The sequence below is a fragment of the Cricetulus griseus genome (assembly GCF_003668045.3).
Source record: "Cricetulus griseus strain 17A/GY chromosome 1 unlocalized genomic scaffold, alternate assembly CriGri-PICRH-1.0 chr1_0, whole genome shotgun sequence".
In the NCBI taxonomy this organism is placed as follows: Eukaryota; Metazoa; Chordata; class Mammalia; order Rodentia; family Cricetidae; genus Cricetulus; species Cricetulus griseus.
In genome coordinates, this window is record NW_023276806.1 from 119,467,433 (window position 1) to 119,483,259 (window position 15,827).

Consider the following 15,827-nt stretch of genomic DNA (forward strand, 5'->3'; position numbering starts at 1 on the left):
CTGTCTTGAAAAAAGAAAGAAGAGGGGAAATCACTAATCTGTACATCCTTGTTAAATACTAGAAAACCATTTGAAATACTGAAGTTTTTGATAATATACTAAGTCATCTCAGCCATGCATGATTACAAAACCCTATGATCCCAGGTACTTGGAAGACTGAGGTAGGATGACAGGTAGGTCAGGCCAGCTTGGATTAGGTAGCAAGTCACAGGCTCTGGACAGTGTAGCCTGTCTCAGAATTTAAAAGGGTTGAGGATACAGTTTTATGTTGCCTGGCTGACAGGCTGACCAGATTCAAGCCCAAATACTAGCCAGTCTTACTGTGTTAGCATTATGTTTTCTGGGGTTTCTTTGGTTATTTCTCCAAATGCACCACCACTATACCTAGCTTATATTTTAGATACATAAGATTTTTCTTAATATTGAGGCAGTTGGTACTTAAATAAACATGATTTACCTAATTAGTAAAACAAGAATTTGACTATAAGAATTTTCTAATGTCTAAATTCTTTTTCCAATACTGAGCTATCTCTAAATGGATTAGTACATGCTTTAGCTCTACAACATATTTAGGGGCCACTGAAGTGTTTAAATTAAATTTATTTTAAAATCAGAAATAATATATATTTCTGTGTATATACTTGTTCAGCATTATGTTTGCTTTTATAACATACTATGTGTTGAATGTAGTTTTAGTATTTTTTTAATCAAGACAAGTACCAGGAAGTAAGACCATTACATTTTCCTTTTTTACCAGTTGGTTTCTTAATAATATCATGCATAACTCTTAAATTTTCTTCTCTCATGAATGCATCAACTTCCAACTGAGTACTATGTTTACTGAAGTACAACATCACAAAATACATAAGTATATGTCTATGAAACAGCACCCAGATTTGAAAAAATAGAATTTTTTAAGAGTGTTATTTCAGCATTTGTGCCATAAGTTCAGAGCAGATACTCTACTATTATAATATTCTTATCTGCTAAGCTAATCTGATTTTAAATATTCATCTTTATGGTGCATAAATGTGCAAATAAAGCTATTATCTCAGTTTCTTACTCACAGATCTTCCCTGTAGTTGATTGAGAGCTTAATTTATTCAGGAGACACTTTTCTCCCACAGCTCGCTGTATTCTGTTCCTCATCATCTGGCTGATAACTGGAGGAAGGCACCACTTCTGGTTCTTGCCAAACCTGACTGCTGATGTGGGCTTCATCGACTCCTTCAGGCCTCTGTACACACATGAATACAAAGGACCAAAAGCAGACTTAAAGAAAGACGAGAGATCGGAAACCAAAAAGCAGCACAAGTCTGACAGTGAGGAAAAATCAGACAGTGAGAAAAAGGAAGATGAAGAAGAGAAAGCATCAGGAAATCATGGAACAGACGGCTCAGGTGGAGAGCGACACTCAGACACAGACAGTGACAGGAGGGAAGATGACCGATCCCAACACAGTAGTGGAAATGGGAATGATTTTGAAATGATCACAAAAGAGGAACTGGAACAGCAGACAGATGGAGATTGTGATGAGGAAGATGATGACAAAGATGGAGAAATGCCTAAATCTGCACATGAAAAATTATAATCTGACTAATTTGGGGACTGAATAAGTGCAGCAGGTTGGGTTTTCTATGTTGGGTGATCATCATAATGTACACGTGACATTTGTAGCATTCTTTAATCCATTTTCTGAAATGTATTTGACATTCAATTACAGTCAGCCTTTTGTTTTGTAGAACATTGGTACTATTGGCACAGTCTAAAGCCATTAATAACTTTATCCATCTGATAATTTTACAGTAAGTAGGCCTCAGTTTTGATAGTCATCAAAGAAACATTGTCCACCGTGACATTTAGATTAAGGGCATTTTTAATAGTTGTATGGCTTTTTACTGTTAGACTAATGGAAATCACTAAAGAAACTGTAGCATTTCAAATTATGCATAAGTATATAGCCATTTTGCAGTTTCTTTATGATGAAATACTTAAACTCATTGTTCTTGGTAGATATGCTTTTGTTTTTCTCATAAAATTATACCAGAAAATTTCTTCTTTTTAAGATTTTTGAGTTAGCAGGGATCAAAAGCATTTTGTGGAAACAAACCAGCTAGTAACAGTGCAGCAACACTTTTAATTTAGCTACAAATTCTCCTTTTCCAACTTAGGAAATCCAAACTGAATTGTACATTCAATACAGAGAAAGGTGGTCATCTCCAACAGAAAGTGAAGAGCACTGATTGTGAGGACTCTTCCTTCATCCCCATCTCCTTGTCATAACATAAAATGTATTCTGTACATAATTTACAAATAAAACATTTTATTTTAATTGTTACTTATTATTTAGACATTTCTCAACACTTAAATTTGTAAAACAAAAACCATGTAAGGGTATGTTTTTAGAGAGTTTCAGTAACCCACAGAACATTTGATCTTCCTACAGCAGCTTCAGTTTTGTGCCAACATTCCATATATTTTAATGAGTAAAAATTATACTTATTTTAAGTAAGAACAGACATAAAGTAGCTGTTTGTACGCCTTAATGTTCATTTTGACTTATTTTAAATCTTTACATTTAGAAATGGGGACTATGTTATCAGACCAGAAGGCACTGCTGTCAAAGAAAATTTGCTGTTCTAAAATACCAATTAAAAATAAAGGATATAAAAGAAAACATAGAAAACTATTGGACTCTAATTGCTTCAAACTAGTTTTGCCATTTTATATTTTTATTCACTTTAGTTACAAATCTTTTTTTAATCTTGTTTACTTAACAGGCATTCATTCCTTGGAGCTGCATACAGTCTTATACACTGATAGTGAGCTTTTCCTTCAGTCACAGTGATTTTGAGTTTTGTTATTAGTAAATGGTGGACTACGTAAGGTCTTCGTCTCTCTCTAGGCTGTTTTCCCTCTGAGTATTTGACTAAAGTTGACCTTTAATTGTGAGAAAGTGCATTCTGTGTGTATTGATATCTGATGAAATGTGGCTTGTTTGTTTCTTTAGTCTTCCCTGTGTGGTGACAGAACTGTGACTGCTATCTGTAAGGGTTTCCTCAAAGCAACATGTGTTGATTGTAGTGCCTGGGTACTTTTCATCCACGTTTGCAGAGCCCTGCTGCTTTATTTCCACAGTGAGGAAAGGGTAATTACAGCTTTGAACATTCTAGTTGCAGTAGATTAGTACCCATTTGTGGCTATGAAATGGAACCAGAATGTTTTAACAATAAAACTAACTGCTTTGTTAACCTTTACTACTATGGTAGCCAGGCACTCAGTATTTATGTGCAGGTTCTTTATATGTCCTGTGTCTAGTCTAAAAAGTGAGGAATGCTAGCTATAAAGTCCACCAGTTGATATGTGTGGATTTCTACAGGATGCTAGTAAAATTTTTATAAATATTTGATGACCTTGGGGCGATATTCTTACTGTAGTTAAATATAAGCTAGAAATTTCAGCTTAGTTTCTATTGTATGCTTCAAGGTTGAATACTTTAAACAAATATAAAAATCAAAATTCTTCCTCTGTCATAGTCTTCAGAAGTCTTTGTTGGCTAACTAAATATCCTCGTGTGGAAGCATGGAGAATTGTTTACAATAGCCAATGGAGTGGTGACTCTTACAAATTGGTTTCATATGCTGCTGTAAGTAGAAGCACAAGGGTTTTGAATAACGTGGGATTTATTGTGGAGTTTGTACATTGACCTAAGCAGGATTGAACTAATGAGGGCCCGAGTCCAGATGGAAGAACAGTGCATATGTGAATGTTCTCAAAATTGTGTTATTATATAGGGTGCTTTTCCTTTTCCCTCCTACTGAATTCTTTAATTTTTAAATTATAAGGCCTTCTAGAGAATGTTAATTGATAATCTCAATACTAAGTAATAAATTGTAATATATTACATTGAAATATGCAGTAGTGGTGGATTTTGGTGTTTTCTCCCTCTTCCTTTTTTTTTTTTTTTTCTTAAAATTTTGAGTACTAATTAGCTTCTAGCTAGAAAAATCCTGTCATTTGTAAGTTTTCTTTTTTAAAACTTTTAGGAATTGAAAAACATGTACAGTTGTTTTTCATTATGGCTATATTTTATGAAGTCTGTGAAACACAGGATTAGCAAATCCTGAACCACCATATCTGAGGAAAGTAGGGGGCTCAGCCACTACAAACCTCTTTATAGCATTTAGTCAACCAACAGTAAACCTGCTTTAACTGTCTCTGCTTAAAAGATATGTCGATATATGTGATTGACTCCTTAGCATTGAATGGAATATTAATTACTACCTGAGTGAAGATTTTCTACATATTTTATCCATAATTTACATCATTATATTTTTGCCCTTAGGGAACAATGTTAACACTACCATTGGTGACTATTTTAAACAAACAACAAAAAGCACAAAAGTGAAAAACAGACTTAAACAGCAAAACAGTCCAAGATCTAGAAGAAAACAGCCCTGGAATAGAATTTATTGATGAATCATGCCTGGAAATAGTTTCTAGTCGTATCGTTAGCAAATTGCTTTTTTCTCTGTTACAGCAATATTTCAGGTCTATTCATTGATTGAGTAATACTGAGCTCTTTGAAATGTCAGAATCTGCTAAGGCACACCCATGAATGGAAATGCAATTCTGCCACCATGGAGCTCCAAGCAGTGTGGTGAGTGCTGTGCAAGTATTTGCCAGAAATGCTGGGTGTCTCTTACCTGCCCAGCTCTTCTTGGGTTCTGCCCACTGAGGGTAACTTGAATGGAGATGAGCAGTAGACTCCTGTCTCTTCTGGCTTCTGGGCGTTTGTGGCCCAGAAGTGTCAGCCAAAATTCAGGGAGGCTGTCTTCTTGGCTGGCAAAGGTCACCACTTTTCCCTGTTGTGCTGGCACTCATTTTGGTCAGGGTAATGTCTGCTCTGATGCTGTCTCATGCAGTTTCCAAAGCAACAGTGTTTTCCTCGTGGGTTCCCACACTCAACAAAACTACTAGTGTTGAATGAAGCTGTGTGTTGTTGGCAGTAAACCCAGACAACTAACTACCTGCTTGTCAGAGCCTCATTTGCATATTCTACCTTCAGCTGACCAAGTGTGTGTAACAGATAAATGCATAAGTACACGTGAACCAGGGGCTGGAGAGATGGCTCAGTGGTTAAGAGCACTAGCTGCTCTTCCAGAGGACCTGGTTCAATTCCCAGCACCCATATGGCAGCACACATGTGAACCAAGTACACAGTCCCTTTGAAACTTAATTACATGGCTTTTCTACCCTACCATTTCAACATGAAGAGTACATTGTTAAGTTGGTCATCTTAGAATTGGAAGAAAAAAAATACACTTCCTTTCAAAGATCTAATTTATTAGATCTTTGAAGCCAGGGCAGGAACCTGGAGGTAGGAACTGATGCAGACGTCATGGAGGAATACTGCTTAATGTCATTCTCTCTCTGACTTGCTCAGCTAGCTTGCTTGCTTCCCCCCACCCCTTTTTTTTCTGGAGGACTTTTGGTGTGTGTGTGTGTGTGTGTGTGTGTGTGTGTGTGTGGTGTGTGTGTGTGTAAGAGGGTGTCAGGTCCCCAGGAGCTTGAGTTACAGGTAATTGGGAGCCACCCAGTGTGGCTCAGGTCCACATTCCTGTGACCTGTTATCATGGCATTAGAGGGGGAGGACAGGCTATTTCTCTCAAATCAAATCATACCAAAGCCTCATTTTTATTTTAAGGTAATACCTACAACACCTCACCTTTTTTATACCCACAGACCCTATCTCAAAATAAGGTCTCTTAGTGTTCTATTGCTGTGGAGAGACACCACGACCATGACTTCAGCAACTCTTAAAAAGGAAAACATTTAATTGGGTGGCTTACCATTCAAAGGGTCAGTCCATTATCATTGTGGTGGGATATGGTGGCATGCAAGCAGACATAGTACTGGAGAAGCTGAGAGTAGTACTACATCTTGGTCCAGAAGCAACAGGAAGTGAACTGTGTCACTTGATACAACTTGAACATAGGAGACCTCGATGCTTACCCCCACAGCAACACACTTCCTCCTAGTAGTGCCACTCTCTTTGGGGCCCTTTTTCTTTCAAACCACCACATAAAGTTTTTGGTTTTTGTTTGTTCATTTGGTTTTTGTTTTTCTTTTTTAAGATTGTGTTGCTTGTAGCCATATGGCAAAGTATGGACTTTGATTATGACTATTACCTAAGTAATCATATTTGTCAGCATTGCATTCCAAAAGCCAATGATATTTATTTGTAAGATTAATGTCTCGTCTCCCTACATTTATTTGTTACTTAATCCTTAATATCTACACCTTGCCTCCTTCGTTAACACAATAATCAACTTCATGTATGTTTATAGGGTTTTGAGTAGATTATATCTTTTAGATTATAGTGAAGATTTTTCTTGTAGTAACTTTTTTAAATAGGAGAAGCAGGTCAGAAACCCATCCTGAGATAATTCTTCAGTCATTCAGCAAACATCCCCACAACAACTATTGTTGCCAGGTACTGTGTAATCACCTAAATCAAGGTGCACAAACTCATACAAAAAGTCACAACAGAGTGTAGTGTGATGATGAGAGTATCTGTGGCTTGGCCTGTGTCATCACATAAATGAATGCAAGCATAGACTGGGGAGGTCTAGAAAGGTTTTCCCTGGGTGTATCTTGATCTGAAAGGATGAAATAGTATTGTCTCAGGTCAGAAGTAGAATAAAGCATCCAGATAGGTGTCTAGTTAGTGTTTCTAGTGCTAAAATGATCAAAATCAATGTGGGGAGGAAAGGGTTTGTTTCACCTTACAGTGTAAGTCCATCACTGAGGAAGCCAGGGCAGGAACCTGGAGGTAGGAACTGATGCAGACGTCATGGAGGAATACTGCTTAATGTCATTCTCTCTCTGACTTGCTCAGCTAGCTTGCTTGCTTCCCCCCACCCCTTTTTTTTCTGGAGGACTTTTGGCTTTTGTTTTGTTTTGTTGTTTGGTTTGGTTTTTGATTTCCAAGACAGGGTTTCACTGTATAACAGCCTTGGCTGTCCTGGAACTCACTCTGTAGATCAGGCTGGCCTCAAATTCAGAGATTTGTCTGCCTCTGCCTCCCGAGGGCTGGGATTAAAGGTATGTGCCACCAAATCCTGGCTTCAGCCTGCTTGCTTTTTTTTTAATTCTGTTTTGAGATTATAATTATAATTTACATCATGTTTTGAGACTATAATTACATTGTTTCCCCTTCCCTTTCCTCCAAACCCTCCTCTATATCCCTCCTTATTCTTTTTCAAATTCCTACCCTCTATTTTTATTAATTTGTATTATATACATTCCCAAATACATAAGTAAAATCTGCTTGTTCTATATAATGTTACCTATATGTATGTTTTCAGGGCTGACCACTTGGTATTGGATGACCAGTTAATGTGTTCTTAGGGAAGACCATTTCTCTTGCCTGGGCGTATCTGTAGTTCTTTGTGTAGGCTAAGGCCTCATGGAATTTCCCTATCCAATGTTAGCATGTCTGTTATCCTTGTTCATGTTTAGGCAGTCATGTTGGTGACTTAATGTTGTAGCTTCTGACCTTACTAAGAGACTCAATCTCACAGCAAATTCCCAAATCCTCTGGCTCTTACAGTCTTCCCAACCCCTCTTCTGCAGTGATCCCTGAGTCTTCAGTTCCAGGAATTCTGTTGTATGTATACTGTTGGGACCTACCTAGCACTACAATTCTGAATTTTGATTGCTTATGATTTTCTGAAAAAAATCTCTGTCAAAAGGAGAAGTTTCCTTATCTGTGGGTATAAAGACAAGTATTTAGAAAGCAGTTAGGGATTTTGCTCATTTGTAAAATGGCAATTGTAGGTTCTCTCCCAAGATTTATGACTTCATTAGCCCTGGCTTGCTTAGCTAAGTTTCTGGTACCAGGCATGCTTTTCTTCTTCTTGAGGGGGTCTTATGTCCAGTTAAGAGAGTTGTTGATTACCACCAAGATACGTATACCCCTACACTCTTAGGGTTATCATGCCACACATGCTGGTTCATAGCCATTTTAGCTAGGTAGGACTGTTGGTTGCTTCCCTTCTTTGGAAGCTTGCATAGCACCTTCTGGTACCATGAAAGTTAGTTCTCAGGCATTCAGGTCACTTCTGGCTCAGGGGCCTCTGGGCCCTATGTCTAAATTATATGGCGTTTTCAACAATAGGAACTTACCTTCCAACTCTGGTAGGATAACCTGTAGTGTTTTGGGAGTCTCTTGGATAATCAGACCAACAACTTAAAAAGAGGGCTTCTCATGCCTGATGTTGGTTTTTTGTTATATTATCTTTGGCTCTTGAGACCGTTGCCAGCCCAGATAGGAAATTTGCATTTAAATTATATATGTTTATTTATATACTGACTTAAGTGTATTATTGATATTTTTAGGTAGTTATTAGTATGATTCCTTATGATTCCTTCTTTTTCAGAATCCTTACTGTTACTCTACCCTCCTTTTTCCTGTGTTTATCAGCCTGCTTTGTTACAGGTTGTAGGACTGCCAGCACAGGGGTGGTACCAACTATAGTGCGCTGGGTCATCCACATCAATCATCAGTCAAGAAAATGCACCACAGGCTTGCCTCCAGGCTAAACTGTTAGGGGCTATTTTCACTTCCCTCTTCCCAAATGACTATACCTTGTGTCAAGTTGACATAAAACTAGCTAGCACAATGCACAGATTAAGAACCAGCATGAGCCTGGGATGCTCCTGGAACTACAGACAGTTCAAGTTTAGCTAGACAAGTTTGTACCACAAGAGATATTGCTGCATTGGTCCATTAGTTTGAGACGTTATATGCCTTTCCAGTGAGAAAGCCCCACTCTGTACTTAGAATTAAAAGGAAAGCTTTTTAATAGTGCTCATTTGGCTGGAGCTAATGTCCAAAAAGAGCTAACTTCAAATAGAATAGTTTACTGACTTACATATACCTTTGGCTCATGCATTTTGAACACATTGTTATCCTTAAATCTCTTTTAGGTTCCACTCCCACGTTACTAGAGTCTGACCACGTGGGAGATTTACACAGCAGATAATAAAAGAATTGCTTCTTAAGCTCACCAGTGTTTTCTCTTTCTTTTTTTTATAATGAATATTTGTCTTTATTGTATTCTACACATGGTTTTTACAGTATGAGCTATAACACTTGATGAGCCAGACCAACGAACTGAAAATATCATTCGAATACACTTGTGCAGAAGGACGACAGCACCACTAACTCTTCATATTTCAATCCAAATGAGGTGTAGCTTGTGTCACAATGATGTCCTGTGCATTTTAAACCACACGAAGAGAGTCCCTGTCTGTCTCAGACAGGATGATTATTGATTTTATTCTCCAAGTGAACACCCAGCATTTGTTGAAGATCAGAAAGGAAACCTCGTTCAGTGTTGCTATGTTCACAGAGAATGACATTTATTCCTTTGGAAGCAGCATCCAGAACTTCATTGTGGGACATTTCACCTGTGAGGTAAAGGTCAGCCTCCACTCCTTGTAGAATGCTGCCCCCAGAACCACAGGGCCACAACTTTGACTGGGGACTCTAAGGTCTTCCCTACTCCAAGAGCTAAGCAAAGATGAGAGAGCTTTAAGTTTCCTTTGATTCGCTCTATCATTGTTGCCAGGGAGACAGATTCATCCAATGTGCACAACCGTCCCATTCCAGTATCCAGAAGCAAAGGCTTCTCCAGTGAAAGAATTTCAGTTTTCTGATACTCTACATAGTTGTCTCTTCTGGGAGAGAAAAGCTAGCACCTGCATCAAAGCTTTCTGAGTACAGTTCAGACTAATCCGTGTTTGTTCCTCATCATCACACCTAGCAGCAAAAGAAGTGACAGAAACATCTCCAATTCCTTTCACTGCATACATGACTTTGTCCAGGTCTTGGGTGTGGTTCACACTGAATTCTAGCCAGTGAGCTCTCTCTGTGGGATAGTTAGGAGCTTTGGAAGGGTGGATGGGCCTGGAAGTATAAGTTCCAAGCCCTTTGGCCAACTAGTTGTTGATTCCCTGGGGTGCAGCATCATGGGCTGTGTGGGGAGAGTAGATGGCGATTCTGTTCTCCAGTGCCCGGATCACCAGGCACTCCTTCCAGGTTTTCCAAGTTATGTGCTTCATGGCCTGGAAAATTGGTGGATGGTAGGAGAGAATGAGATCTGCCTTCTCTTGCGGAGCCTCCTCCATGACCTCCTCAGTCAAGTCGTTAGTCAGGAAGAGTATATTTACTGTATGGGGAGGGCTTGGTTCCACCAGTAATCCCACATTGTCCCAACTCTCAGCAAATGAGAGCGATACAAAGTCATTCAAGGAGGAAAGCAGAGCCTTCAGATCCACGAAGGAACGAGAAGACCTGCAGATCTAGGACAGGGCCAGCCAGGCATTTGTAGGTAGCAGGGGTGCAGATGCTAGCATGTAGAAACCAGGTAAAACTGTGTCTGGTGTTAAAACACAGGAAATGGCATTTATGTAGAGTTCAGTTCTGCACTTTGAGGCAAAAAGCATGTGAGTAAAAGCTGGTTCAAGGTCTTTTCCAGAGTAATCAAGGGCCATGTGGCACAGCTTTAATCCTTGAGTCAGGACCCTTGCTCCTGCTGCAGCAAGGGAGTATCCTGCCCCCATCTCCACTGTCCTCATCCCCCATGGCACCCTGTAATCGCTACAGGCCTCCCTGATGTGTATCTTCAGCAAGAGGAGAAGATAGCCCCGTGAGCCTTTCGCTCGCCCACTGCTCACCAGTCTCTCTCTTTTCTAATAGTTGTTACCTATGGTCATCTTGCCCACCTGGCAGACTTACATTTTGTTTTGTTTTGTTTTCCTGATAAGAGTACAGGGGACATAATGGCAGACTAGGACTTATGGTTGGATGTAAGTCAGGGCTGACTTTGTTATGGAACATAGCCTAATAGCTGGTGAATCCTGGTAAACAAACATTTACATTCTAGAATTATAATTGTGCTTCTGTAAGAGGCCTGGTTAGTAGACTACTTATGTTTGGGTATTTTGGAGGCAGTATTCCTTAAACTAAGTTCCATTTGTGTGGCTTAGTGTCTCGTACGCAGATCTAGTAGTACAAGCTTTATAGCATCATTTTTATTAGAGTTTCTCAGAAAGCATACCCTCTCCTGTACAGCCACCATGCCTCTCTAATCCCAAGACTGGGTGCCCAGCCAAGCCTCTCACCTCTTTAGGGCTTCTTGAGTTCCAAGGACACTGTGGACCAGAAAATGGCAGGAGCAATGTTACCGTCCCATGAATGAAGCTTATCCATAAATAAAGCCAGCACAGAACAAGCAGAGCCAAGGATAACAGCAGAACACATGGATAGCAAGAATGAGGTCTTTGAGCCTCAGACTCTAGCTCTGCCCAAAGCCCCACTGAGCCTTTCAGTCAGTAAGTCAAGGAATGATCCACTTTTGCATAAGCTACTTCCAGTGAGATTTCCATCTGGAACTGAAAGATGACTTGCATACACAGTAATAAGTACCAATAGTGACAAAAGATTCAATCAAATTTGCATTTTAAATCATGTGTCCTTACCCTGGAAATTCTCACTGCTCAAGGGCAAATGATTTTTGTTTTGTTCTCCTTAATTTTAGTTTTAGACAAGGTTTTGTAATCTAGCCATAGTGCTTGACTAGCAATCCTGACAGGCATGGAGGGAATCTTGGAAAGAAAAGGATACTGTTCAGTAATCATTAAACTCCCCCAAATACTTGCAATAAGTGTTAAGTTGTACACATTCTAACTACAATGTCTATTCTTGACTTTAAAATTTTTAGATGTTATTACAGAAAATACTTATAAAAATAAACAGGAAACTTAGCCATCCCCTCCAGAGACAACAACTCATGTTCTTTGAAATGCCTGTATGTGTGACCTGTGTGCCTGTGTTTTCACAAAAGTGAGATGAGATCATGCCATGGGTACCTTACTCTTGTATGGAGAAGTTAATGATCTGGGAAAATAGTATGTGGAAAGTCAGCACCACCAGCTTCAATCTTTGAAGTATGAACTCAACTCTGGAATTTGCATAAGCCAAATATAGACTGTTACTATGTTAGAATACGTGTGGTAATTGGCATAGAAAGGTAGAAAAGAAACATTTTATGATTAGCTCTTGAGCACACATACATTTTATTATTGTGGCATGCTTCAAAGAAAACATAAATCTGTGTAATAGGCATATTCTTTTACAATAAAGACAAAGCAATTGTGCAGAAAGTGATCTATGTTCATAGAGTCCAGACATTTGATAGACTTCACAGCTGTAACACCTGTTGAGTGTTAGCAAAGCAAGGCCAACTGCATCTCCATTTCTAATTGCAAATACTCTGCAAAGTTTGAAAAATTGAAAATATTTCTAAATTAATATTTTAGTAAACATGCAAGACAATGGTTTTCATTGTAACAGTTTCATACATACATACTATTGTACTTTGTTCAAAATCCTCCCTCCCCCAACATCTTCCCTTTTTACTTTTGGTGAATTTGGCTAAAAGCTTGTCAAGTTTGGTTTTTCCTTTCAAGAAACCAACTCTGTTTTACTTATTTTTTTTTGTATTGTTCCTTTAGTCTCTCATTGATTTAATTTGTGCCCTGGTATTTATTGTGTCTATCTGCTGCTCTTGTTTTTAGATTGTTTTTTGTTTTCCTAAAGTCTTCAGGCACATTGTCAGCTTGTTCACTTTAGATCTGATTTTTAAATATAAACTTTTTCCCAACGCCTGCCTCAGAGGTAGTAAGTTGTACTTTCAGAATTTTCACTTCATTCTAGGAATTTTTAAACTTCCTTGCTGATTTCTTCAATGATCCACTAGTCAGACAAAAGTAAATTGTTCAGTCATTAAGTATTTATATAATTTCTTTTTTAAAAAGATTTATGTATTATTCATACAGTGTTCTGCCTGCATGTGTCCCTGCAGGCCAGAAGAGGACACCAGATCTCATTACAGATAGTTTTGAGCCACCATGTGGTTGCTGGGAATTGAACTCAGGACCTCTGGAAGAGCAGCCCCTCCTCTTAACCTTTGAGCTGTCTCTCGACCCTCATTTATGTAATTTCTGTTGCTGTTGGTTTCTAAATTTATCCCACTATCCTTTAATAAGGTACAAGAAATTATTTTGATTCTTTTGTATTTGTTAAAACTTAAGGACTAGGATATGCCCTGTTCTAGAGAAGGTTCCATGTGCTACTGAGAAGAATGTGTAACCCTGTATCTGTAGAGTAAAATACTTTGTAGATGCCTATGAACTCCATTTGATCTATGGTGTAGTTTAACTCTATAAAGATGAGAGTGGGTATTGAAACCATCTACTATTACTGTATCAATACCTCTCAGCCCTTTATGTCCACTAGTATTTGTTTTTTGAAATTGGAAGATCCAGGGGCTGGATTGATGGCTCAGCAATTAAGAGCACTGGCTGTTCTTCCAGGTCTTGAGTGCAATTCCCAGCAACACATGGTGGCTCATATGTAATGAGATCTGGTGCCTTCTGACTTGCAGGCAGAACACTGTATACATAAAAAATAAATAAAATCTTTTTAAAAATTGTGACATCCAACAGGAAATACAAAAATACACTTAAATTATTACACCTCCTTGATTGGTTACCCAATTATCAATATGTAATGGTCTTCTTTATCTATTCTAATTTTAGCTTGACATCTATTTGACCCAGATACAAGAATCACTCTCCCTTCCATTTGCTTGGTGTGCTGACTTTCATTCTATAGTCCTGGAGTTGTGTATGTCTTTGTCAGCTGTATGTGTTCCGTGTTTCCTGGAGATAATGCAGGCATTTGGACCTTTTGTTTAGTTAGCTAGTCTATGTTTTAATTAGACAATTAAAATTATTTTATTTATGGTTATTTTTGAGAGTTTTGCTGATTCCTGTGATTTTGGGTTTTTTTGTTTTTTGTTTTTTGTTTTTTTATTATTGGTTGGTTGGATAATTTCTTCTTTTTCCCTATGATGGGGTTTTCTGGTTTACTGCATTGGATACAATGATTCTTTCCTAATTCCCCTTCATTTGTCTTAGGAGATTTAGTCCTATTAGGAGATTCATTTTTTTTCCTTTGTTCTCATGACAGACTACCTCCTTTGTGCTTAGGGTCTCTTTAAGCATCTTTGCAGTGCTGACTGCAGGTCATGAACTGCTTTAATCTGTGCTTGTCTTGAAATGTCTCTATTTCTCTTCCAGTTTTAAAAGCTAGCTTTGCTAGTTTTACCATCTTGGATGAAGGTTAGTTTCAAGACTCAAAATATATATCCATGCTTTGTGGCTTTTAGTGTGTTTGCTGAGAAATTTAATGTTATATTTCTTTAGTATTGATTTGCAGAGTTGGCATAGTCACTATAATGGGTTCACATCTGTTTGAGACTCTAAATGTCTATTGTGTTTGAATAGAAATTTACTTCCATTGATTGACCTTCTTTGCCTGTAGGTGTGTGTGTGTGTGTGTGTGTGTGTGTGTGTGTGTCTGTGCAAATGTGTGTATGCACACATACACATGTGTGAATGTTCATGTGTGGTAGTATACATGGTGGGGTATATGTACAGATGTCTAAAAATTCATGTGTGGAGGCCTTAGGTGCCACCCACTCTATTCTCTTTGAGACAGGGTCTTTTACTAGCCTAGAACCTGCTAACAGCTGGCTAGCCAAAGCTCCAGGAATTGCTTGTCTACATCCTCTAACTGACTACTTAGCTTTGTCTATCAACTTGCACAGCCTAGAGTCACCTGAGAGAGGAATTGCCTGGATCAGATTGGCTGGTGTACATGTCTGGTGGTGGGAGAGGTCTCTTGATTGTTAGTTGATACAGGAGGGCCCAGTTCACTGTGAACAGTACTGTTCCTAGACAGCTGGTTCTAAACTGTGTAAGAAAACTCACTCAGTGAGGAGCTAGAAAGACGGCTTAGTGGTTAAGAGCACTTACTGCACTTCCAGAAGACCAGAATTTGATTCTCATCACCCATAGAGCTGGAAACTTACAACTGTCTGTAAATCTAGTTCCAGGGGATCCAATGTCTTCTTTTGGCCTCTGTGAGCACTAGACACTTACATGATGCCCATACAAACATTCAGGCAAACATTCACACGAATAAAATAGAAATGAATCTTAAGGAAAGAATGAGACTTAAAGTTGAGGACAAGGCAGCTACCAAGTCCCAGCATCCTTCATAGATCATGCTGTACTCTTGGCTGTGAAATGAGTTGCTTGGCTGAGGGTGCTGACATGCGGAATAGCACATGGGCCTGCCTTGAGCTCCTGCTCTAACTCCCCTCAATGACAGACTATGACTTCTCCTCTCCTAAGTTGCTTTTGGTAATGGTGTATGTCACAGTTACAGAGAAGAAACTAGAAGATTAACACTAGGATTGCAAGGGCATAATAACATGCCCAGCCTTTTTATAAGAGTTCTAGGAATCAAACTGAGCTATCTCCCCATCACGAATGCATGAAGAGTTGTGTAAGCCAGTACTATGAATGCCAAGCCACAGTTATATACATGAATGATTTCCTGATAGCAGAGAACAAGCTCCTGCCAAGTGGGAACTCAAATTGCTACCCAGATCATATTCTTATTCCACCCAGTACACCCTGAGAGGTTGATTGGCAGGTGCTAAGTTCTGCATAGCTTGGTCCTGGAAGCCTGACTGGAGTGATATGGGAATGAACTGACAAACATAAAGAAAAGCTAGGATCAGTTGGGCTATGCTTACTCTTATGGAACTCTTACTCATAGGACTAATATGGAACCCAGAAACTCAAGACATTGATTATGTACAACATAAAGATGTGGGGTTAAC

General features: G+C 38.9%; 1 protein-coding gene and 1 pseudogene across 2 annotated transcripts in view; one reads left to right on the top strand and one right to left on the bottom strand.

Annotated features, from left to right (window-relative positions):
• Positions 1–2,686, top strand: part of Sec62 (SEC62 homolog, preprotein translocation factor) — a 28,332-nt gene extending 25,646 nt beyond the window's left edge. Inside the window, exons 8-9 of one of the 2 annotated variants that reach the window (XM_027392045.2) lie at positions 1,128–1,559; positions 2,165–2,686. In XM_027392045.2, the coding sequence (XP_027247846.1) occupies positions 1,128–1,559; positions 2,165–2,283 (551 nt within the window). In that variant the 3' untranslated portion in view covers positions 2,284–2,686. Of the gene's footprint in view, positions 1–1,127 lie in introns of both variants that reach the window. The other variant, XM_027392044.2, reaches the window with a different exon arrangement.
• Positions 2,687–9,291: 6,605 nt separating this feature from the next.
• Positions 9,292–10,425, bottom strand: LOC100766889 (annotated as a pseudogene).
• Between the last annotated feature and the right edge of the window lie 5,402 nt (positions 10,426–15,827).